Source organism: Loxodonta africana, chromosome 7 (genome assembly GCF_030014295.1).
Source record: "Loxodonta africana isolate mLoxAfr1 chromosome 7, mLoxAfr1.hap2, whole genome shotgun sequence".
In the NCBI taxonomy this organism is placed as follows: Eukaryota; Metazoa; Chordata; class Mammalia; order Proboscidea; family Elephantidae; genus Loxodonta; species Loxodonta africana.
In genome coordinates, this window is record NC_087348.1 from 36096187 (window position 1) to 36114162 (window position 17976).

General features: G+C 39.4%; 1 protein-coding gene across 1 annotated transcript in view; it reads right to left on the bottom strand.

Annotated features, from left to right (window-relative positions):
• Nucleotides 1-16486, bottom strand: part of CSTPP1 (centriolar satellite-associated tubulin polyglutamylase complex regulator 1) — a 227164-nt gene extending 210678 nt beyond the window's left edge. Inside the window, exon 1 of the mRNA XM_010592082.3 lies at nt 16411-16486. Within this exon, the coding sequence (XP_010590384.1) occupies nt 16411-16456 (46 nt within the window). The 5' untranslated portion in view covers nt 16457-16486. The remainder of the gene's footprint in view (nt 1-16410) is intronic.
• Nucleotides 16487-17976: the final 1490 nt, after the last annotated feature.

Sequence of the window (17976 nt, forward strand, 5' to 3'; positions counted from 1 at the left end):
AGGACATCCAGTAAGAAGCTCAATAGAGACAGGGAAGACCTACTTACAACAATCAACCAACTTGACCTCATTGACTTATACAGAACTCTCCACCCAACTGCTGCAAAATATACTTTTTTTTCTAGTGCATATGGAACATTCTCTAGAATAGACCACATATTAGGTCATAAAACAAATCTTTGCAGAATCCAAAACATCGAAATATTACAAAGCATCTTCTCAGACCACAAGGCAATGAAGCTAGAAATCAATAACAGAAAAACTAGGGAAAAGAAATCAAATACTTGGAAAATGAACAATACCCTCCTGAAAAAAGACTGGGTTATAGAAGATATCAAGGAGGGAATAAGGAAATTCATAGAATGCAACGAGAATGAAAATACTTCCTATCAAAACCTCTGGGACACAGAAAAGCAGTGCTCAGAGGCCAATTTATATTGATAAATGCACACATACAAAAAGAAGAAAGAGCCAAAATCAGAGAACTGTCCCGACAACTTGAACAAATAGAAAGTGAGCAACAAAAGAACCCATCAGGCACCAGAAGAAAACAAATAATAAAAATTAGAGCTGAACTAAATGAATTAGAGAACAGAAAAACAATTGAAAGAATTAACAAAGCCAAAAGCTGGTTCTTTGAAAAAATTAACAAAATTGATAAACCATTAGCTAGACTCACTAAAGAAAAACAGGAAAGGAAACAAATAACTCGAATAAGAAACGAGAAGGACCACATCACAACAGAGCCAAATGAAATTAAAAGAATCATTTCAGATTACTACGAAAAATTGTACTCTAACAAATTTGGAAACCTAGAAGAAATGGATAAATTCTTGGAAAATACTACCTACCTAAACTAACACATTCAGAAGTAGAACAACTAAATAGACCCATAACAAAAAAAGAGATTGAAACGGTAATCAAAAAACTTCCAACAAAAAAAAGTCCTGGCCCAGATGGCTTCACTGCAGAGTTCTACCAAACCTTCAGAGAAGACTTAACACCACTACTACTGAAGGTATTTCAAAGCATAGAAAAAGACGGAATACTACCCAACTCATTCTATGAAGCTACCATCTCCCTGATACCAAAACCAGGTAAAGACATTACAAAAAAAGAAAATTATAGACCTATATCCCTCATGAACATAGATGCAAAAATCCTCAACAAAATTCTAGCCAATAGAATCCAACAACACATCAAAAAAATAATTCACCATGATCAAGTGGGATTTATACCAGGTATGCAAGGCTGGTTTAATATCAGAAAAACCATTAATGTAATCCATCACATAAATAAAACAAAAGATAAAAACCACATGATCTTATCAATAGATGCAGAAAAGGCATTTGACAAAGTTCAACACCCATTTATGATAAATACTCTTACCAAAATAGGAATTGAAGGAAAATTCCTCAACATAGTAAAGGGCATCTATGCAAAGCCAACAGCCAATATCACTCTAAATGGAGAGAACCTGAAAGCATTTCCCTTGAGAACGGGAACCAGACAAGGATGCCCTTTATCACCGCTCTTATTCAACACCGTACTTGAAGTCCTAGCCAGGGCAATTAGGCTAGACAAAGAAATAAAGGGTATCCAGATTGGCAAGGAGGAAGTAAAGCTATCACTATTTGCAGATGACATGATCATACACATGGAAAACCCTAAGGAATCCTCCAGAAAACTACTAAAACTAATACAAGAGTTTGGAAGAGTCTCTGGTTATAAAATAAACATACAAAAATCACTTGGATTCCTCTACATCAACAAAAAGAACACCGAAGAGGAATAACCAAATCAATACCATTCACAGTAGCCCCCAAGAAGATAAAATACTTAGGAATAAATCTTACCAAGGATGTAAAAGACCTATACAAAGAAAACTATAAAACTCTGCTACAAGAAATTCAAAAGGACATACTTAAGTGGAAAAACATACCCTGCTCATGGATAGGAAGACTTAACATAGTAAAAATGTCTATTCTACCAAAAGCCATCTATACACATAACGCACTTCCAATCCAAATACCAATGTCATATTTTAAGGGGATAGAGAAACAAATCACTAATTTCATATGGAAGGGAAAGAACCCCAGGATAAGTAAAGCATTACTGAAAAAGAAGAAGAAAGTGGGAGGCCTCACTCTACCTGATTTCAGAACCTATTATACAGCTACAGTAGTCAAAACAGCCTGGGACTGGTACAACAACAGGCACATAGACCAATGGAACAGAATTGAGAACCCAGATATAAATCCATCCACGTATGAGCAGCTGATATTTGACAAAGGACCAGTGTCAGTCAATTGGGGAAATGATAGCCTTTTTAACAAATGGTGCTGGCATAACTGGATATCCATTTGCAAAAGAATGGAACAGGACCCATACCTCACACCATGCACAAAAACTAACTCCAAGTGGATCAAAGACCTAAACATAAAGACTAAAACGATAAAGATCATGGAAGAAAAAATAGGATCAACCCTAGGAGCCCGAATACAGGGCATAAACAGAATACAAAACATTACCAAAAATGATGAAGAGAAACCCGATAACTGGGAGCTCCTAAAAATCAAACACCTATGCTCATCTAAAGACTTCACCAAAAGAGTAAAAAGACCACCTACAGACTGGGAAAGAATATTCAGCTATGACATCTCAGACCAGCGCCTGATCTCTAAAATCTACATGATTCTGTCAAAACTCAACCACAAAAAGACAAACAACCTAATCAAGAAGTGGGGAAAGGATATGAACACACATTTCACTAAAGAAGATATTCAGGCAGCCAACAGATACATGAGAAAATGCTCTCGATCATTAGCCATTAGAGAAATGCAAATTAAAACTACGATGAGATTCCATCTGACACCAACTAGACTGGCATTAATCCAAAAAACACAAAATAATAAATGTTGGAGAGGCTGCGGAGAGATTGGAACTCTCATACACTGCTGATGGGATTGTAAAATGGTACAACCACTTTGGAAATCCATCTGGCGTTATCTTAAACAGTTAGAAATAGAACTACCATACAACCCAGAAATCCCACTCCTCGGAATATACCCTAGAGATACAAGAGCCTTCACACAAACAGATATATGCACACCCATGTTTATTGCAGCTCTGTTTACAATAGCAAAAAGCTGGAAGCAACCAAGGTGTCCGTCAACGGATGAATGGGTAAATAAATTGTGGTATATTCACTCAATGGAATACTACGCATCGATAAAGAACAGTGACGAATCTCTGAAACATTTCATAACATGGAGGAATCTGGAAGGCATTATGCTGAGTGAAATGAGACAGAGGCAAAAGGACAAATATTGTATAAGACCTCTATTATAAGATCTTGAGAAATAGAAAAAACGGAGAAGAACACATACTTTTGTGGTTACAAAGGGGGGAGGGAGGGAGGGAGGGAGAGGGTTTTTTATTGATCAATCAGTAGATAAGAACTGCTTTGGGTGAAGGGAAAGACAACACTTAATACAAGGAAGGTCAGTCTAATTGGACTGGACTAAAAGCAAAGAGGTTTCCAGGATAAAATGAAAGCTTCAAAGGTCAGTGGAGCAGGGGATGGGGTCTGGGGAACATGGTTTGAGGGGACTTCTAAGTCAATGGGCAAAACAATTCTATTATGAAAACATTCTGCATCCCACTTTGAAATGTGGCGTCTGGGGTCCTAAATGCCAACAAGCGGCCATCTAAGATACATCAATTGGTCTCAACCCACCTGGAGCAAAGGCAAAGGAAGAACACCAAGGTCACACGACAACTAAGAGCCCAAGAGACAGAAAGGGCCACATGAACCAGAGACCTACATTATCCTGAGACCAGAAGAACTAGTTGGTGCCCGGCCACAGTCGATGTCTGCCCTGTCAGGGAGCACAACAGACAACTCCTGAGGGAGCAGGAGACAAATGGGATACAGACCCCAAATTCTCATAAAAAGACCATACTTAATGGTATGACTGCGACTAGAGGAATCCCGGAGACAATGCTCCCCAGACCTTCTGATGGCACAGGACAGGAACCATCCCCGAAGACAACTCATCAGGCATGAAAAGGACTGGTCAGCGGGGCGGGGGAGAGAGATGCTGATGAAGAGTGAGCTAATTAAATCAGGTGGACACTGGAGAGTGTGTTGGCAACTCTTGACTGGAGGGAGGATGGGAAGATAGAGAAAGAGGGAAGATGGCAAAATTGGCACGAAACGAGAGACTGAAAGGGCTGACTCAATAGGGGGAGAGCAAGTGGCAGAAGGGAGTAAGATGTATGTAAACTTACATGTGACAGACTGATTGGAATGGTAAATGTTCACTTGAAGCTTAATAAAAATTAATTAAAAAAAAAACAAAGTAAAATAACAAATTAAAAAAAATGTTAACTTTTGTTCTATATATTTTACAAAGATTCTAGGGAACATACCATATATCCTTCAGAAATTTTTATTTAAAATATTAAGTCCTAACACTCAAATCCTTATTGGACTGAATAGGAAAGAGGGCCCTTAGAAATAACAGGACCTTTAAGGACCCGTTTGCAGAAAGCAAAGTGGCTAACACAGGCTTTAGAGTCTGATAAACTACACTCAAGCTTTGGTTCCACACTTATTAGCTGAATGACCTCGGACAAGGTATATAGCCTAAACCATCATGGAAAAGTGGGGACCACTTTTGGAATAAGGTTGTTGTCTATTCCCAGACCTTCTGGACGTGAAAATGACTCTATAGCTGGCATACCAAGAACATCTACTTGAACACATTTCCCACTTAAGACAGTATTTGGAGGGCTGCTCTGCTTAGAAGTTGGAATATTATCTCTGTATTAAAAAAAAAATAAAACGTAAGAAACAAGATCCTTGACTAAGCGTTTAGAATTTAAATGAAATAGCTTTTCCCCTTTTGTGTCATCTAATAGAAAATGAAATCTGGGGAATTAAGTTATCCAAATGCTACTAACTATAATTGAAAACAAAAGATGAGACACTGAACTTGTAATATTACCTGAGGGATCTCCTGAGATTTTGTTGTTAAAATCTTATGAAGAGGGGAAGAATAGATGCCAGTCACAATTTTGACATTTAAAAATATAAATTGTTTCCTGGTATCCCTTCTCGTCTAAAGATAACAACCAAAGTTGTTTTTATTACTTGTTTGCATTTAGGAACTTTCCAGTTAAGGAGCCGTGGTGTGAGGTTCTTTGACAATAGCTATTTTCCCTTACAGAGCTAGGGAAGTTGGTAAGAACAAGTTTAGAAGGTGATATAAATCAACCACTTCTCCTTGTAAGTATGTTTCTCCTTCAGAAATATGAGATCAAAAATAAACAAATTCTGGAAGAGCAAAGGTTAAAACAGTCTCTATGTTCAGACATGGCAACAAAGATTAACAAGACTCCAAAGACTATTTGTAGACATAACCTTGAAGAAAAAAAAGGCAGGGCCATTTTCCCTGAGGACTTAACCTATTTTATTCATCCTATACATTCACCACTCTCTACCATGCCAACCCTTAAAGACAAGGCAAAAGATCGCATGTGTGAGACATTATAAGGTAATCATGTGTCTAAACCAAGTTTGGAGGTTTATAGCCTATCAAGAAAGACAATCAATTTTAGATTTCATTAAACAGCTTGCTTTTAAGATACTTGACATATATTAATTAATTCATTCTTTCAACCCTCTGTGAGGTAGCTTTTATCAATTCCATTTGTTGGGGAAATTTGATCAAGGAGAATAATGAGAGTATTTTCTATTTACAAAACACCTTCTTTTTAAAGAACTCCACATGTTTATCTTCTCAATCTTCTAACATTCCTGAGAGGTAGGTGGCAATATTACCTTTACCATTTTTATAGGTGAAACGCTATGGCTCAAAGAGTTTAATGACTTACTTACATGGTAGCCTGGTGTTTTATCCACTAACTAGAACATACTGTTTTGAGATTAACACTAGACTATGGACTCAAGTCTGAACTGCACATAATTCAAGAGTACAGAGCTTCTAGTCTTCTGTACAGACATCTCTCAACACATCACATTCCAATAAGGATTGGAGTCATGCTTGTTGTTTAAGCTCATGTGTTCACTATTTAGAAAGCTTACCGTTATCATTTCTCTAAATTGCACTATTTAAGTTTTGTCTAGATGCCCAAAAGCTAAATTATTTTTTTGTTTACTGTCTGTGCGCTAGCATTGTAAATGATGTCATTAGGAATATACAAAACTCTTAGACAAAGCTGCAGGGCCAATAAAAGCAAATCTCTTGGGGAAGAGTGTATTTCTTCTTTTTCCTTTTTTTTCAAGTGGGCATCACACAAAAAGATGACTCATTAAACCCAAAAGAGTTGACTATACACCATGTAAGGGCTTCTTATGCAGCCCTCTACAAAGAGACCTGAGTGGCAGCATAAGGCCTCCTCTTCTGTACATTTTCCTCCGGGCAGAATGTGCATTTGTGTGGCTACATACACAATTATAATCTCCCCTGAAAGGCAATTCCTTCCATATGACAGGCTGAACAGTGGCCTGAGTGCTAGCCTCATGTTGCCTGTGCAGTTACCATGCTGAAATACTACACACCCTTAATCTCTCCTTTCTGAAAAACTAAGATGGGACAGAAGATGTGAAGCTGGAAAGAACTCCACACAGAGAGAAAGGAGGCCAGCCCAAGCGCCCAAACTCACTTTCTCATGGGCTTAACTTCTTTGTGTGTTGCCTACTTATGTGTCAATTTGCAGGACTTTGGGGCATGAGAACCATGGAGCCGAGTGGTTCTGGCAGCCTCTGCATTTGACAAGCAAAGCCAAAGACATGTGGCCTTTGGTACATTTCACATTCAAAAGCGTTATTGTTTCAAGCATGCCTATTTTAAAATATATAATTTTCCCATTTACAGCATGCTGTACGTAAGTTGGCCACAGACGGAGTTCTGCCACATGAATTAAAAAAAAGAAAAGGCAATCAGCCCTATTGCAGCCCTCTCCCTGTCAGATGCTTGTTTACTGGGGGCCGGTGGTGCTATTCCAGGTGAGAGAAGTCTGAATTTAACCAACACCTGATATGAAGGCCTGGGGTGTGAGCAGATTTCTGTCTGAGATTACAGAAACTGAAGCTTCTGTTTTATCACAATAACCTGTAATCTCAGGGGTCAGATAATAGAATTAGCAAGACCTTGAGCTACACAATAGGACAGCTGGAAAAAAGCTCTTACTCTCCAAATAATAGCTCTTTTAAAAAGCTAATTCAGTGAAGAAAAAGAAAGCTCTGAAAGTGCCTTCTCAAACAATATTTACTTTTACTGGGTTCCTGCTAATCAAACAAAACTTAGTCAAAAGCTTTTATGAAAAATACATTTGATGGTTTCAGCTGTAATTGCTTTACTTAAAGAAAGGTGCTTAAGAAAAAACACAGCTAATAGGATCAGTAATTTGGTAAGTTCAGATGTGTTTGGGAAAATCCCTCCTCTCTTTGATAAATCATTAAAATTCTGCTCAGATAAATGTGTTTTGACTTGAAATTCTAATCATAGAATGAGCTATTTCCTTAGGCCCTTAGGGAAGCAGTGCAGGGGCAATCTAAATACAGGGAGAAGACCCAGGGATTAGTTTATGAGGGTAATTCCATTCTTAATCAAAGCTATTCCTCTGCTCAACTAACGTACAGGATCTCACGGAGATGCCCCGAAACTGTAGAAAATTTTCTTCCTTCTTACAGGTTAAAAAAAAAAAAAAAAAAGGGTTAAATCATACTGTTACATAACCAAGACAAAGAAACTATGATATCAACCAAGAAACTGACCTTAGTTATAATCAGTTTAAAACCAAAAGGATCCAGCGCAGGTTCTAATCAGTCATCTTTTTTTTCAGCAGTGTCTTTCACAAGGTAGAAATTCAATAACTACTTGTTGACTTGAATACATTTCTCCCATTTATTTTAAAACTTACTCTGCTACTTAGTCCCCTCATTCAACAACTGAGCACTTATCTTCTGCCAGGCACTGTGCTAGATTTTGGAGATGTTGTTAGCTGCCGTTCAGCAGGCCGACTTGCCTCATGGTGACCCCGTATACAGTGGAATGAAACACTGCCTGGTCCTGCATCGTTCCCGTGATAGGCTACAGATTGGACCACTGTGATCCACAGGGTTTTCACTGGCTGATTTTTTGGAAGTAGGTCACCAAGCCATTCTTCCTAGTCCATCTTAGTCTGGAAGCTCTGCTGAAACTGCTCAGGGTCATAGCAGCAAGCAAGCCCCCACTGACAGATGGGTGGTGGCTGCACATGAGGTGTAATTGTTACCAACTGCCAATCTGACACAAAGGGTCCTTGTCTTTTCCCGAGTAAGAGTACATGCGAAAGACAAACTTTATCTTCAGCAAGCTTTATTTTGCTTGAATCAAGCAAAAGGAGTGAGCGGGGATCTAAGCCTCTCCTAAAGACTGATTAGAAAAGGGAAGCAAGGCTAGGGCTGATATGGGTTCGGTGGAGACAACAGAGTAATGAATATTTAGTAGGCTTCTTTCAAGGGGCGGGTACTTCTCAGCATGGCGGTGTATGCTAATTAGGTTGCACAGGCATCTGGAATCTAAGATGGAACCTGCTGATATTCAAGATGGAGTCCTCTCAGCAGCCCTTGGCATCACTTACTATGGGATATAGCACAAGTGCACTTGATCTTCAGCACTACATCATCATCTTCAGAGGGCTAAGGAAAGTTAAACAGCAGTCACACTTTGTTCTTTTGCGCATGCACATGCGGAGACTATAAAGGAGGAGAGGATTAGAAAAACACTAAGGAGATAGTAATTCACAGGTTGTTTCAATTTATCTCATGTTGACAGGGTATGGTTCCTGTTTACCAACTTCTAGACAGTAATCTTTTAACACCTCTTTTGTTCAGTAGCTGGCACAGTTAACCCTATCTGTGTCATACTGACCAGGAACTGAATCCAGGGCTCCCACATGGAAGGCAAGAATTCTACCACTGAACCACTAACATCTCCTAGATTTTGGAAATACTGGGAGTATAAGGGGGATAAGACCCCTGTCCTCATCGTTAACATTCTAATAAGAAACAGAAATAACCAAGCATACAAATAGATAAACAAGGTAACTGTGATAAGATAAAGAACTAAAATAGGTTAATAGATTATTTTTTCTGATATATTATTTTGAAAACTTCTATTACCTACTCATCCTCCTAGAATTACTCATTTAGCAAATATTGTACTTCTGCAAATAAAAGTGATCCCCAACTTTTGGACAATGTTTAGGAGAGAGGTTTTAAGATTACTTGAATATATAAATGGTAAAAAAAAAAGTCAAAGTTTTAAAGAGCTATTTTAAAACTCTGCAATAATATTGAAATCACATGAAATTTAGCTATCTTGGCAAAATGGTGGGTAAGGGTAGGAACATCTCTTAGAATTCACTTGTTCTTCCCCCCCCCAACAAAAAGATATTTATTACATTTATTAAAGAGCTTACAGAATCCTTGGAAAGGCTGAAGAAATAGTCTAGTCTGCACTTCCAAGAACAACTCCCAAAAGCACATCACAGAACTGAGCCACCATGGGAACTGCCCTGCCTACCAATACTGCCAAGCTGCTGACCAAACTGGGAAAGTGCCATGGCAATTGCCACTCTATAGGGCACTTATTACACTGTCACTTTGAGTTATGGTCACTTATGACTATGTCACATCTCTCATCTATGGTGTAAGTTTCCTGTGGGGAGGGACATTTTATATTCACTCCTTGCTTTATATACAGAGGGTATTCAGGAATGAAAGAAGAAAGAAACAATTAGGAGAAAAAGAAAGAAAGGAGAAGGGAGAAAGAAGAAAGGAAAGAGATGATTTTGTAACATGTTCATAATTATTTTAAAGCAGCCAACTTTATATGTTACAACCCTCGTTTCTGAAGTTTTACAAAGTTGGTGTAACATCTGTAATTTTTTATTTCATTTCCTTTCTTCAATAACCCCAACACTTTAAGGTCCTGAGATTATTTCTGCTTACTATAAACAGCAACATTTCCTAACATAGGATTGAGTTTGGAAGGTTCATTAGTTATGGTCAAACAAAAATAAGTTTGCTTATCAGGATTCATCCAAAAACAAAACAAAACGAAAAAAGTGTCTGGCAGTCAGACAAGTACATATCATGTGCTATATTTTTTTTTTTTTATGGTAACAGCAAATACAAAAAATAAGTAACACTTAAGAGCCTTCCATATAGAAAGAGTCCTATGTCAGAACCTTTGCCAAGGCTTGAAAAAATTGTATAAACTCATGGCTGCAAGGGACTATATCAGTGACTGTTGGATGTTATCTTAGTCCAGGTACTCTGAGAAGCAGGCACCATGAGAAGATCAGCCCTGCAAGAGATGTCCTGGGGAAAATGCCCATGAGGGAAAACAGGGAAGAAGCCACAGGAACCTGGGAAAGCCGACAGGCAATGCAGGTCTGACCCTTATAAAGGTAGACAGAGAGTGGGAGGGAGGGAAGACTTAGGCTACAGTGCAGTCAAGGCTTTCCAGGGATCCTAAAGCCAAAGTCACCCATCAGAGGAGTCTTGTATCTCATAGAAGTCCATCTGCCCCATTCAGATCTCAATGACTGACCTCAATGTGAATGAACAAGAAGATGGATTCAAAGCTATGGTGCTGAGCCAATTACCGTCCCCACAGTAAGAAATCGAGAGGCATATTTCATGGCTTTTATATATTTTTATAAAAATATAATAATGGCACCTAATATTTATTGAGCATATACCCAAATGCTTTAAAAGGAATTATATTTTACTCATCTTTGTATACTCTTGTATATAATTGTAGATACAATGTAGCAGCCAGGCACAGCCCTAAAAGTTTACATGTATGAAAAAAAAAAAATTTTTTTTTTATGATGTATTATTATGCATGTTTTGCAGATGAGGAAACTAAGGCACAGAGAGGTGAAATAACTTACTGAACATCACATAGCTAATCAACATACACAGATTACTGTTAATAAAACTCTCCCAAATGGTTTATTTTTAGAAATTATCGTCCTCATTTTCTGCTTCTGAAAGGTGTCCAGTGGCAAGAGGAAACTTGAATTTTACCATACCCCTATCCATACTGATTCCCAGGATGCCCCCTCCTGGCAGAAATGTTAAGTGAACTCCTTGGAGTCACCTGAACTTATTCCAGGACCCATGTATAGGTCTATTCAATGGTTGGGGGCTCATTTTTGGATTGTTCAAGGTTTTTATAGCGTAGAGTTTAATAATGTGGACACTGGAGTTAGGTTACTAGATTAGAACTCTGGCTCCATCACTTACCAATAGTTATTTAATATCTTTGTGCTACAGTTTCCTCATGTGTGAAATGGAGATAATGATTAAAACTACCCTTGTATGCCTTAACATATATAAAGCACTTAAAATAGTACCTCATACATAGTGTTTAATAAGTCTTAGTTGTTACTCTTAGCTGCTCACATCTGGAGTACCCTAAAGTTACATTAGCTTTAAAGATGCATTCAGATTAAATTTAACAGCTATCTGTCTACATTCCATGCCTACATTGTGAAAGGAAGGTACACAAAGATGAGTAAGGTGTAATTCCTGTTCCCAGTAAACTTATTTGCAGTTAATGAACTATTTAAGAGCTTTATCCTTAACAGGGAAGAAGGATCATTGCCCTTTGTAGCAACAGCTGTTTTTTGTTTGTTATTGACCTTTTTGGTAGAAAGGAAAAAACAGGCTATAGAATCAGACAAACCTGGGTTTGAATTCCTACTTTGCTATGTATTATCACCTGTGAGGCCTTGTACAAATCAATTAGCCTCTCTAAGTTTCAGTGCCCTTACTTGTAAAATGAGGAGATTATATTAATAACTACTAAATGGAACTAATAACAGTACCTACTTCATAAGGTGGTTGTAGAGATTAAATGAGATAAGGCATACAAAGCACTTAGTATAGTGCAAAGCATACAGGAAATGCCCAAAAGCTATAACTTTTTTTTTTTAAAGTACTATCCAATTTATTGAGGATTCCTCTGAAAGCATAGTCCCCAAAGGAGAAAGATCATCTCTGATTTCCTAGAGTTATCTATTATCACAACCTACTACCAACCTTAGTGAAAATAAACAAGTTTCACGGTAATAAAAGAGATAATACGGAGCCTGAGTGAAAAGGCTGCACCTCAACAAATTAAGTGGGGTATAAAATAAACCTCACGCCCTAATGCTTATACTCAGGTCAGCACGTAGGTGGTGTGTTTTGCAAACCTGGGACCAGAACAGACTGCCCTTAGGCTCTAGAAAGCTCTCCACACCCAACCACATATACAGACACACCTCAGCCTTTGGCAGAAGCTTCCAAAAAAGTAGCTTTCATAAGGCTGGAAATCTTTCATGGCTCTTTTACAGAGGGTTCTATACTTATTCCATTTCCTTACCAGACTCTCATTTCTCTTTGGGCCTGGACATTGACACAATTTCTGTCACTACATTCTGATGACTACAGGCGTGAACGTCACTGAGTTGATTCTTCAATGATTATCTTAAGATACTGAGCCATTCCAGGGCATGATTACAGGTTCCTAATCTACAAAGCCACTACTCATCTGTCAGTTTGTCATACTATGGCGGCTTGTGTGTTGCTGTGATGCTGGAAGCTATGCCACCAGTATTTCAAATACTAGCCAGGGTCATCCAATCAATGCTCATGGAAGCAGCAGTCAAGAAATTAAATGATGTATTGCACTAGGTAAATCTGGTGCAAAAAACCTCTTTAAGGTGTCAAAAAGCAAAGGTGTCATTTTGAGAGCTAATGTTCACCTGACTTAAGCCATGGTATTTTCAATCTCCTCATATGCATGTGAAAGCTGGACGATGAATAAGGAAGATGGAAAAAGAATTGATGCATTGAATTGTGGTGTTGGCAAAGAATATCGAATATACCCTTGACTGCCAGAAGAGTGAACAAATCTGCCTTGGAAGAAAGGTAGCCAGAATGTTCCTTAGAAGCAAGGACGGTGAGACTTTGTCTCACTTACTTTGGGCACGTTATCAGGAGGGACCAGTCCCTAGAGAAGTACATCATGCTTGGTAAAGTAGAGGGCAAGTGAAAAAGAGGAAGACCCTCAAAAAGATGGATTGCCACAGTGGCTTCAATAATGGGCTCAAACATAGCAACAATTGTGAGGATGGCGCACGACCAGGCAGTGTTTCATTCTGTTGTACGTAGTATCGCTATGAGTCGGAACGGACTTGATGGCATCTAACAGCAACAACAATCCACAAAGCCAGTGAAGAAAGGATCAGTGTACCTAATATGATGAAAAACGGTTTTCTTCACTAATAGTCAAAAAGACAAACACAATTCCTGTCTCCAAAATCAATAATTGCCTTCAAGTCAATTTTGACTCATAGTGACCCTACAATCACAGAGTAGAACTGCCGCCTAGGGTTTCCAAGGCTGTCAATCTTTACCGAAGCAGAATGCCACATCTTTCTCCCACAGAGCGACTGGTGGGCTCAAACTGCCGGCCTTGTGGTTAGCAGTCCAGCGCTTAACCACTGTTCCACCCAAACTGAAACCAAACCAAGCCCATTGCCGTTAAGTTGATTCTGATTCATAGCAACCCTATAGAACAGGGTAGAACTGCCACATAGGGTTTCCAAGGAGCAGGTGGTGGATTAGAACTGTCGACCTTTTGGTTAGCAGCTGTAGCTCACCGTGGATCTTAACCACTGTACCACCAGGGCCCCTTAATTCTTGGCTAGGAAGTAGAAAGGGAAATCTATAGATAGTCATTGAATATGAATTCCTGTAATTTATACCATAATACTAAAAGAAGTTTCTGGACACACTTACTGAGAGGTAGTCAGTTTTGGCCTTTCTGTTTCACTGAATCCCTAGGGCTTTCCTGTTCTCTGCAATTTTTTCTCTGTATGTATTCTCTTCTCTAGGCCTATACATGCAAGCAACTCTATACTTTATATTTAAAAAAAAATTAAAGAATGAAGCCATAGCTGTTTAAAAGTTTAAATCAGGAAATATTTTATTAAATTAATCTATGGGGAGTGATTTTAAATGCTGAGGGGAACACTAAGGGAGACCAAATTGTAATGGGCAAGGGTTGTCCTCAACACAAAGGCATTTCAACAGAAATGAGAAAGCCAGTGAGTAGTGTGAGCCTGCTTATGGCAGCATAAACGTCTAGATAGGGGTTAGGAAAGGAAGTCAAGGCCCTCAAATATGCAACAGCAGTTTCAGAGGTTCAAGCATTAGGCAGGTGGTTGGATTCCATGAACACTGAAGCCTTTTCAACCTTTGATTCTCTGATTGTAGATTCATTATCAACTTTGCCACCGATTTAGTCTTCTTGAAAAAGCCACTTACAGAGGAACCACAAACTTCTACTCACCAAAAGCACCATTACACCAAATACATCAAGCCTTTGAGACATATAATTCAATCAGCAAATACCCAAAGAACCGAACAATAAACTTGGCTTTTCAAATTCTTCATAGATTCGTTGACTACTGAGTAAATGAGATAAAATATGTAAAATCCTTAGGAAAGGTCAAGATATTGCTAAACACTGATACTGCTGTTCTTTGAATACAAAATTATCTGTGATATAACTATCCCCTTTTGGCTAATTAATGGTTAAGTGCTACGGCTGCTAACCAAATGGTTAGCGGTTCGAATCTGCCAGGCACTCCTTGGAAACTCTACGGGGCAGTTCTACTCTGTCCTATAGGGTCGCTATGAGTCGGAATTGACTCGACGGCACTGGGTACTGGGATAACTATCCCCTTTTGGCTGATTAATGGATATAGTCACTCTCTTAAGCCATCTATATACATACCTTTCAAAAACCAAATAACCCATAAACTTATGAAAAGATGCTAAACGTCATTCATAAGAAAAACAAACGCACATTAAACCTTCCCTGAGATACCATTTGTCACTTAACCCACTAAAAATATCCAAAAGCTTGATTTTTTTGTTGGCAAGACTATGAGGAAACAGGCATTCTCTTACGTTGCTGGTGGCAGCGTAAAACGGTACAACCCCTATGAAGGGTAATTTGGAAATAGCTATCAATGATTCAAATGCATACACCCTTTGACCCACCACTTCGACTTTGTGGAATTTATCCTTGCACTTATACTTGCAAAGGAACAAAGCTGCAGGTCATTAATTGCAACATTTTTAATAATAGCAAAAAGCTAAAAGCAACTCATTATTAATAGGGAATTGGTTAAGTAAGTTACTTAAATACTATGTAGCTAAAAAGAGAAAATGAATGAGAAGGAGGAAGCTCTCTACTGATACAAAGTTCTCCATGATCTATTAAGTGAAAAAGTGTGCACTGTATGTTCCCTTATGCGCATAATAAATAAACCCTGGAAGGATACACAGGAATCCAGTAATAGTGGTTACATGTACTGGGGAAGGGATGGATGGGAACTGGGCTGATGGGGGAAAGGGTTGGGAGAAAACTTTTCACTGTAACTAACTAACCCATTGTAGTAGAGTCGATTCCGACTCATAGCGACCCTGTAAGACAGAGCAGAACTGCCCCCATGGAGTTTCCAAGAAGAGGCTGGTGGATTCGAACTGCCGACCTTTTGGTTAGCAGCCGTAGCACTCAACCACTAGGCCACCAGGGTTTCACTGTAAACCTCTTCATATATATATATTTAAGTTTTAATGAAGTTTCCATATTACCAATTCAAAATTTTAAACCCGAATTTTCATTTTTTGAAAATGTGCGTGTGTGTTTTCATCCAATAAACATGTTACACGCTGAAGGTGTCAATAAAGTTCTACAGCCTTAGTGGTCAAAAGCTCAAGTTCTGGAGTGGGCAAATTCAGGTTCTGATCCTAGCTCAACTATTTTCCAGTTGTGTGGCCTTATAATGCAAATTACCTCTTCAGTCTCAGTTTCTCCTTCTGCAAAATGGAAGAAAACAGTAATTCCTCCTTAGTGCTGTTACGAAGATTTAAATAAGGAACGTTAGCCGGCCGCTATAACGGTAAAATGATTATTCATGGAACGACAGATGGGCAGTTCAGGTTCCAAGGTTACTCCATTACCCGCATATCAACAATGCCTCAGCAGGGTCCCAAATCCTCAACTCCAGCCTGCCCCACTTTGAACACAAGCCACACTGCCTGGGCTCCAGCCCGTACACTTCAACATTCTTTACTTTCCAGATCCTTTTTTACCTCTTTGCTGGGCCTTACACGCCTCAGGCCCTGGAACGGCCCCTCCTCGCCCTTCCCTATCCTATTCCCACCGATTCCCATTCAGACTCCGCCCCTGCCTCTTCCCCGGACCCTGACCTAATTCTTCTTCACTTCTTTCCTTCCCCAAAGCTGAAGGAAGCGCCTACCCAGATACTCGTAGTCCGGTAAGGCTAGGCGCTCGGGACTCAGCATCCTTTGGCCGGGATAGCTTCAAAGCTCTAGCTCCCGGGTTTCCGGAACCTAGGTTGCGGTCTCACTCGGTTGCCATGGCACCCACGCGGCTGGAGGAGAGGTGGGAGGTGGAGGGGTGTCACGAAAACAATCTCCGTATGGCACCGCCAAGCTGGGCGCAGAAGTTCCGGGCGTAGTCGCTTCGCCGCGGTCGAGGCTCCTTTGGACTCCCATTTTTAAGGAGTTGGTTCCAGAGGAATCGGTGGTGAATTCTTTTGAATCCGTCATATTTCTTGGTGTCGAAGAGTTACTGTCAACCCTTCGTATCCGCAATTTTAGTATCGTGAAACTATTCCTTTTTCCAGCTGTTATACTGGCAGTAGTTCCTACCCCTGAATTCCCATAAAAATTATCTATTTGCCTTCCCTTATTTCTTTTTATTATTAATTATCTATTTGTTACCAAGTGCTTTCACGTGGGTGTATCTTGGCTGCTCCTCGAGGTCAGGTACGGGTCTTTTCCGACTACCGTAGGGCAAGACACACAGGTGTTCAATAAATCCTTGATGCATTAATTGACATTTCCTCTCAAATTCCTCTTTATCTTTAGTTCCTCCTTCTATTCCCAACCCTTACTATTTGATAGTCTTCCCAAGAATATTTTCTTTTGCTCACTTAGATACTGCACTTGAGGGGAGGGATTACACAAATAGAACATCTGTTGGACACCCCCTCCCCCGCCGTGTTACTAATTGCACGTTTCTCCTTTAAGAGGGGCGAGTGTCTCTTGTTTTCAAGTTCCCAGGTATTTCCCTTTTTGCCCCTCTCCTCCACTCCTAGCAACAGGTCAGAGGTCTGTAGCATTTGTCAGTTCAAATCTAGTAGAAAAAGCCACTCTGTCGTCCCTTTTTTAGCTAGTGGCAAAGTTAGATAAACTGGCACCCCCTGAAACAAGGTGAGGTTTTATGGGGGGGCGAGGGATGAGAGCAAAAAAAAAAAAAAAAACATGCTGTCAAAGGAGTAACTGGGAAACCAGTGGACCACCTCCACTGGGAGGAAAAGGAAAGAGGAGGTTCTCTCTTTGTGTTTTGAGTGGCCTATTCTTAGCCTCCTCCAGCAAGGAGCCTCAAACCTCCTAATTCTCCCTTTCCCTTAAAATTGTCTATGTGTCTCATTTCTGGGCTCCTCTGAGTCACTCTGAGTTTGAATGTGGTAAGGATAAAGGACAGAGCCAAACTAGGAGCAGTTTTAGTATCTTGAGGTAATGAATTTACTGACTTGGTATTTGATGTGAAGTCCTGCAAATATGATAAAAGCATTTGCCTTCTTTTTTCCCCCTGCTCCTAGATGCAGCTGTTTTTTAAGGGAATGGAAGTTTCATAAGTTTTGCATTTGTGGCTTATCACTATATTATTAATAAAATAATAGGATAGTAATTATTAAGAATAGCTTTATTTTATTCCTAAGAAACCTGAAACGGTTTGCAAATCATTTCATCTGCCCTCATAAAAAACTTTCTAAGGCACTTCTTTCTTATCTAAG